Below are 8,368 nucleotides of genomic sequence, written 5' to 3'. Positions count from 1 at the left end.
TTGGAACTCCCAAAGTATAAAGTGAAGTAATTTTTTTAGAGAAAGAAAAAGAAAAGAATTTCTTTTAGAATATTCATAAACTGCTATTATGCAATTATTTTCGAATTATTCTTATAAGCTTTATATTTTACATGCATTTAGAACCTTTGCTCGTAATGTATATGTTATTAAAGTCTTGCCCCCTGTTGTTGAGACTCACTGAGTACAATGGATGGTACTGACGTTCTCTTTTGGAAACCTACGTTGGTCTGCGGTACAACGTAGGAACCGGATTTGCAGGCGAGCAGGCTACGAGTTAGGACTTCCTCTCTTCCAGTGCTATTGGTGAGCTCCACTTTTGTTCGTGGAGTATTCTTTATAGTCATTTTTATTTAGCTATTTCTTTGTTTACTTAGAGAATTGGCTAGGAAATCTCAAGTCCTGAGCAGTGCGTCAGTTTATCAGTAGAGACTTCATAGACATAGTTGTTGGGTCAAGATTCAGATGTTTTTTTTAATAATAACTTAGCAGTAATTCAGTAGTTACTACGAATAAAGTTTTGGAGTTGATTTATTTAAATATTTAAATTAATCAAAAGTATTTGGTTAGAGTATTGCCTTGTTGCATATAAAGTTTGGAGTTATAATAGATTTGATAAGCAGAGATGGTTGGCTCGGTCATGTTTAGTGATCGAGTGCCGGTCCCGGCTTGTTCAGAAAATGGGTCGTGACAAGCGTAGTAAAATATAGAAACTTTTAGCGTAGTAAAATGTAGAAACTTTTAGCATAGTAAAATTTATAGTATTTTAGCGTAGAATCCCTGTAGTTTAAGTATTTCTTATACTGGCAGATGAAAATATATACTTTGTACAATTAAATAATCAAAATATTGAATTTGACACACATAACTATTCGTGATAGTTTGGTGCTACAGGACCTCAAATATCGAGCCTGGAACCCAATTGTTATATATACTTTGTACAAACAAATAATTAAAAATTAAGAATTTGAATTATAAAACAAACACACACAAAATTATCAAAAAATTGAATTTGATACGCATTGTTTGTAACCTTATTGTTTGGAACATGTCTGGCAACCTCATTGTTTGGAACGTCTTCGACTTTGACGTACATATCCAACCTTTTGATTACAAGATATTCCCTGTATTCATCCGGAATTCTCAGAAAATCCCTCAAAGTTTCATCATCATAGATGTTTAACTCCGAGTAAAAAGCAGCCCCTTGCGGAGTCACGGAATATGGATATCTTCCGGTTACTTTAAGTATCATTGAACATTTCCTCACACCCATTTTTTTGCATAACAACGATATCAATTTATCGTATTATATTGTAAGTGGTAATTTAACATGACCCTGTGGAGATAAATCATACCTCACAGAGTTATTCTCCATCACAATCTCACCTCCCCCCCCAATATAATGAAACTCTTATTCTACGCTCTTCAGACATTACGAAAAAAATGCTTCAGAATTTAACAACAAGAAAAAATTGAACGGGAGTTAGAATTTTATGTGAACGAATTTTCCTAAAATCCTAACCACTTTATATAGGAAATGGCTAGCCCGGGATATGAAATTTTTTTGACGTATAGCGTTCTTTAATTACACGCTATACACAGTTAAATTATTGTTATGTCAGTCAATTATTGGTGGGTCCATAATCAGGGTATAGCATTTTTTTTTGGACGCTATATGTATAGCGTATGAATACAAGACGCTATACATTAACGGCAAACGTTACCGTTAAAGTGTAGCGTTTTGTAATTGCACGCTATATATAGATATGTATTTTTTTTAACACCTATTAACATAATTTAAGTAAAAAAAATAATACTTAGGTTCCGGACTCCTTTACCATAGGCTTTAAGAAGTATTAAATCTTTTATCTGACAATAGAAACCTTGCAAGGTTTCTCGGTGAGAAGAAATTGCAGAATTAAGCTATTTAATTAGTTGGAAACCGATTTACCCAACTATATCAAATACCAAACGACTATCTAATAGAAAACAATTAAGACTCCTCACCAATATAATGTTGCTTTCCAGATTGTCAAACATCTCCAATAATATAATCAACTTGCAATTGATAGTGAATTTGCGGTCCCTCTTGCTTCTTGAAATGAAGCATCACGCGCAAACTTAAATAGTCCATATTAAAAAAATAAAAAAATAAAAGAAAGAGGTAAAGCCGGGCCAAGATTTTAATTTTATATTTTTTAAATCTTAAAATGACGATTTCAAGAATTAATGATGAGATTATAAATATAATATATTTGCATATTTAATGAATTTCCTAATGCACATATATTATTTAAACAAAAGTGTATACGGTCATAATCGTATGCCTCCGATTATAGGCTCGAGAGACCGAGTTCAGTCGAGCTCGAGTTCGAGCTCGAGGGACCAGACCTGAGTTCGAAGATAGAGCACGATGCATACCGAGGCCGAGTATGCTCGACCCCGAAATAGTACCGTTATGGACTTGTAATAGAATGGGCTATATTCCTGTCATGTCCCCAAGATCACGACGCAAATCCCGGAATATGATTGTACTATTTCGTACTAGGCGGTTAGACAATTGTACTAAGAATATTCCTTACTGTAAATAGAAATATATCTTATTTAGGGATTCCTTATCTATACTATATTAAAAGTACGAATGCCCTTAGCGAAATGTCGTTCGTCTTTTTTATCCTTTATAAAAATAAGTTTTCATACGGGACAAAATAGTCATTAATTATCCCCCTAATATTTAGGAATAGACATTTAATTATTTTCCTAATATTTAGGACTTCAAAATCAACTAGATTTTGTGTCCCAAAAAATTCCCTATTTAACATGTGTAATATAAGAAATCTTCAAAAGGAAAAAATAATAACAAGTTTAAAAGAAAAGAAAGATTAAGATAAGTTTTGTTTTTTGTTTCGCATTTTGGCTTTTTAATGTTTTTATAGATAAAAAGTTACTTCTTTTGTTCATTTTTTGCCACGTTATATTGATTGAGGTTTATGTTTTTTATTTGCTAAGACCTAATACTTCTACTAAATGCTTTTAATTAAAGAAATTTTATTTTCCTAATACCTATAATTTATAATGTAAAAAATTATCAAACTGACATAATAGGATGAGCATTAAACAGTTTGACTTTCGTATTGAGAAGTTGATTGAAAAGTACAATAGATGTTTTTCAACTTTGATCTATTTAATCAATATAAATTTTTAAATCTGCAGAGTTTTTTGATTTTGAACTATATCTTTCTGAACTATTTTCTAATGTATTAACTCAGTATTATTCATTGTTATGAGCCCATTTTAATTTTATTTACATCTCAAACATATTATTTATCTAATTTTCATAATCTTATATTCATTATCATAGGTTTACGCGCAACGCGCTTTCCCTAATGCTAGTTATATAAAGGGGACCCGAATTATTTGTAACATCATCTGATCATTGAGAAAAGAATATACTATCTGTCTTTTGCCTACTATTCATCCGAATTGTCCTTAGCTCTACTACTCTTACTTACTTTACTTCTCTTACTTTATTGCTCTTATTGCCCAAGTCTATCTCGAGGTCACCGCTGCTGAGTTATATTGGTTTGATTCACTTACTTCTTTAATTTCTACTTCATATTTCTTGAATACTAATTGGAATTGAACGAAATCACATATTTTTAAAAAATCACAAATCAAATCTAGTTATTACTCGTATTTTAATTTTGAGGTAAACATAAAGTTACTTAATTATGCCAAATTTGTATATGATCTTCAACCTTTACCCTTAAAACGGGGATTGTGAAAATGTAAGTTCTACTCCATTGAGCTTGTTCTTTATCCTCCTTAAGCAATCCATATTGGATAAATAAAAAGGAATATAAAGGTGAATATTATTCTCTGGATGTAGTGTAGGGATTTTTTTGCTTTTCTCTTTTCAGCTCAACTTTTAATTATTGATGCACACATGCACGCCTGTACTCGATTATTTTGTGTGCCCATATTTTGTACGTACGCCTGCCAAGGTGGCCGCAAACGGTCATTAATCTTCAATTCTTTACAAATGGAACATAGCATGTTGGACCGCCAAGGGGTTTAACGGGATAGTTATATATATTTAAAAATAGCACGGACTAGTCAGTTTTTGTACCGATAATTAAAAAATAGTTTGCATTTGCAAAGTTATTGAAAAATAGTCACTATTTCAGTACAACACGGAAAGTTCCAACACAATATACTGGAGATTTGTGCACTTCTAGCATATTATGGTGAAACTCTAGCACACGAAAAGTTCCAGCATAATATATTGGAGATTGGAGCACAAGTGTATGAAATTACAGAATATTATATGTTGGACCAGTATATTATGCCGGAACTCCAATATATTATACAGGAACTTCAGTATATTATACTGGAATATTTTCTGGATTTTGAACAATGTTTTCGTTTAAATTTATCTTTACATGGAAAACGGCTAAATTTCGGTTACTTTTAAAACTGTTGCTATTATTTCCATTACCACTTGTAAATCTGGCTATTTTTTAATTTCACCCTATTTAATCAATAATCTCGGATTTGAGTTCTAGAGACAAAAAAAATTTCTTGATAGGAAACGTTTTTACCTTCTTAGTGGACCTATTCAATGCGAATTCAAATGAAAAAATGATATTGTATAGCCGCTCTCAAAATAATAGCAAAAAATATATATTTTTGTATATATATATAAATTCTGTATGTTATATACAGATTTTATACATTTTTTCGACTACTGAATGTAAATAGTTTCTGATGCGAGCTAGAAGCGATAATAACCCAATTCAAATTTATTGAATTAATTGATTTTAGATATCAAATAATTAATTCGGAAAAGTAAAAAAAAGGTAACATGGAATACTGAAAAAAAGAAATTTACAGTACAATTTACAAACTCGATAACCTAATCGAGATGATGCGGACATGCACCAGTTACACATATTAATATATGCTGCCATTGGGTACCCTATTTGGGCTCGCATATAAAATATGCTATTACAGTAAAGAAAAAAGAACCTACTCTAATTGAAGGGCAAGTTGGTGACCAGATTTATATCACTATTCTTGATTCAATCACTCATTTTCTTGATGAAGAGGGGGTTAGTTTTTTTTTAGGAAAGTAATTAATCAAAACACTACACAATTAATGGCACACTAATAGCAATGTTAACTAGTTTTTAGACACAAATGGTGTGGTAAGAGGATTCTATGACTTTGACATGTCCATTTGCAGCCAAATTAAGAAGCTTTTTTCTCTCTTTGATGGCTGGATCTTCAAAGAGCAACACCTTGTCTTTGTCTTTCACTCCAACCATGTGCAAGTATTCATAATCCTCTCTTTCTTTCCCTCTAAATAATAGCCGTTGCTCCTTTGGCTCTAAACCAGTTACCATTGATAGTATCATCTTTAATTCTCCTGGAAAAAAGAACACACACACACACAATCAGATAAGAAAATTGTGTAACCTGAAGGGTCACAAAGCAACCCAAACTCCAATACAAAATATAAAAACTTTAAAGATGAGGAGTTTTGCTTTTCATCTATTTTCTGGTTATAGTGATGCTGTTATATTTTTTATGATTTCAATTGATGATACTGATATATTTTCCGGGCCAAACTCAATGGTCTATTGTATGTATGTTTATCCTGTATCTCCGCAGGAGGCAGGTTTCATGTTAACCACCCGTGGCCTCCTACTCACGTGGCAATAACTTTCCTAGTTATGCCAAGACTCCCGTTCAACCCAAATTCAAATACAAAATACAAAAAATTTAGAGATTAAGGAATATGAAATTGGAAGAATTCGAGAAAACAATCATTAGCTTTCACATTATTTTCCCAAAAAAAAGAAAGAGAAAAAGAGGTTGATTCATGTCGGGCGAGTTAGGGTATGACTTAAGACTGATATTTGTTGCAACTTGACTCAACTCATTATGCTCAACGAGACTTTTAACGGGTTTAATCATGACCCGTCTATAGATTTGACTCGTTTTAACTCTGATCCACCAATTTACCATTTTGTAGCATACAGGAAAGGAACAAAAATGGAAACTTACCAAAAGTTGAAGTAGCTTGTATAGAAATATCATGCCACTTAGAAACAGTAGAAATTCTAAGCATGATAATCGAATCTCCAGCTTTCTCTGCACATTCTCTTTTTTGAACTAACATACCTCCTGGACGCAATTCCCATTTAATTTCACCACCAGCTAATTTGGTGTCGCCGCCTGCTGCGGCTGCGGCCGCGGCGGCGCCAGTACTTCCATTTTTCGAATTGCTTCTGAAAAACTTCTTGCACCTCAATTTAATCATTTTTGCTTTTGGCTGCTGCTTCTGAGTTGTGATCAGAAGTTTAGAATAGCTTAGTGGGAAAAAGAAAGTGGAGGAATTGGCTAATTATATAGGAGCAGTCGGGGGCCCGTATGGGGACAAATAGCAAACTGAAAAAGACATAAAAGCCACCAAGAGTTACATGCTTAACAAATAAATTATTCTACTTAGTTGATAATCATTGTTAACGATAAAGATATGTGGAGGACAGAGACAAAACTACCCCGTATTTACACTAAATCCAAACATTTTAAATTTTACAATTACTCCTTCCGATTTACTTTAATTAATTTTTTGGCTATTCCCACACATATTAAATGGGCGTCTAAACATAAGAATTATAAAATTCCCAAAAAGTAAAAAAAAAAAATCAAGTGAAAATAATATTTAAAAATTAGGGTTGTGTTTGGACATAAATATAATTTTGGGTCGTTTGAATTTTTGTGAGTGATTTGAGTGAAAAAGATTTTTTTAAGTTTATCAAATTTTCAAAAGAAATTAAAATTCATCTTCAAGTGCAAATTGAAAATTTATGGTCATTGATTTTCAAAAAAGTGGAAAAAAAAAAATCATGGCCAAACGGGCTCTAAGGAATTCACCTTTTAATTAATTATCAATTAAAATGACCATATTAACTGTAATTTGTTCATTAAAATATAAGAAATACTCTTAGGCTCTTTACTCCAAGGGTAACTTTGAAACAAAAATTAATTCTTTCTTGATATTTGAAAAAAAAAAATCAAATATTGTGGGTCATTAACAAAATTAACTAAAGTGGATCGAATGGAGTACAGATTAAAGTATATATATATAGTTCTCCATTTCAATGTGTTTCACCTTTTTAGTCTGTTTTAAAAATAATATTTTTTTTTATATTTAACAATAAATTTTAAATTTAATATTTTTATTTTCCTTTAATGATACTTTCTTATAGGAATAACATGCTATGTTTAAGACTGCAAAATTGAAATAGTAAGTTTGATATGTTATTTGTACCATTTGGTTTAAGCATACAATTCCACAAGAGATTCAAAAATATCCTTTTCATGTTTAAACTTCTTATCACTCAAGATATATAAAATAAAATCAAGCAAAGTATTAATTAACCCATTTTAAATCATAAATATTTTTATATAGAACATTCATCTTGCACATGGGTGGGTGGCAGCTTGTGCTTGATTAGCGGGCCTATTTTAGTCTGAAAAAATACAGTCGGTGGGTCATTTTCATTAAACTACTTTTAAATAGTGTGCGACTTTTCATGATCAATGCTTTTAATTAACTTCACCGCAGACATACGTTTAAAGACCCTAATTATTTTGAGACTTTAATTTGGGATGGTGTAAAATCTAGAGATACACACAATGCCACGCTAGGAAATGTTGACCCTTTTCTCAAGGGCATTACCATCGACCTTATCCAATTTGGACATAATATACTTTTTTCCTCTCGGTATATGGTATTTCTATCGGTCTACCATAAGTGATCAATTTGACTTGGACATACTTATTAAGAAAATATTAAATTTTAGACAAAAATAGTTAGTATGACTGTACTACCCTTAATTAAATATTACAGCATAGTTAATGTGAGGAGTAAAAGACTTTTTAGGGATACGTACATAAGGATAATTTTAGAAAAACAAATTGAATTTTTTCTTGGTTATATAAATGGACATTTATTTTGGACCAAAATAAAAAAAACAAATTAATCACTTATTGTGGACCGGAAGAAGTATTTGCCTAAGAGCCGGATTAAATTTGAATGTATATGGAAGAAGTTTCACATTGGAGGGGAAAACATTATGTAATAAAGGTGATTTCATATTTGAGGTTTGAGCCCAAAATTTCTGATTAAATATAAAGAAATATTTACTACTCAACCTTAACTGTTATTAGCTGAGAAAATATAAAAATTGTATTGGGTAAAATTGGTTTATATCAAATGACCGATTGATAGGGTGACATGTGGAACCAAAGACAGATAGAGAATAAATTGCATAGTAAC

The 8,368-nt window shown here is 31.5% G+C and overlaps 1 protein-coding gene across 1 annotated transcript; it reads right to left on the bottom strand.

Annotated features, from left to right (window-relative positions):
• Window positions 1-4,891: 4,891 nt before the first annotated feature.
• Window positions 4,892-6,392, bottom strand: LOC104210940 (BAG family molecular chaperone regulator 2-like). Its single transcript, XM_009759914.2, has 2 exons — window positions 6,088-6,392; window positions 4,892-5,446 (listed from the first exon to the last, which is right to left on the bottom strand). The coding sequence occupies exons 1-2, from the start codon at window positions 6,341-6,343 to the stop codon at window positions 5,208-5,210; spliced, it is 495 nt and encodes a 164-aa protein (XP_009758216.1). The 5' UTR covers window positions 6,344-6,392; the 3' UTR covers window positions 4,892-5,207.
• Between the last annotated feature and the right edge of the window lie 1,976 nt (window positions 6,393-8,368).

This window comes from Nicotiana sylvestris, chromosome 2 (assembly GCF_000393655.2).
Source record: "Nicotiana sylvestris chromosome 2, ASM39365v2, whole genome shotgun sequence".
Taxonomy (NCBI): domain Eukaryota; kingdom Viridiplantae; phylum Streptophyta; class Magnoliopsida; order Solanales; family Solanaceae; genus Nicotiana; species Nicotiana sylvestris.
The sequence above is the reverse complement of the archived record's forward strand: the minus strand, read 5'-3'. Positions and strand labels throughout refer to the sequence as shown.

Excerpts from the sequence above, each read along its gene's own strand:
- LOC104210940 (XM_009759914.2), bottom strand. The coding sequence starts at position 6,343 with ATGATTAAATTGAGGTGCAAGAAGTTTTTCAGAAGCAATTCGAAAAAT. Across the intron at positions 5,447-6,087 it reads ACAAGCTACTTCAACTTTTG|GAGAATTAAAGATGATACTA; the intron begins GTAAGTTTCCAT and ends TCTTTTTTCCAG.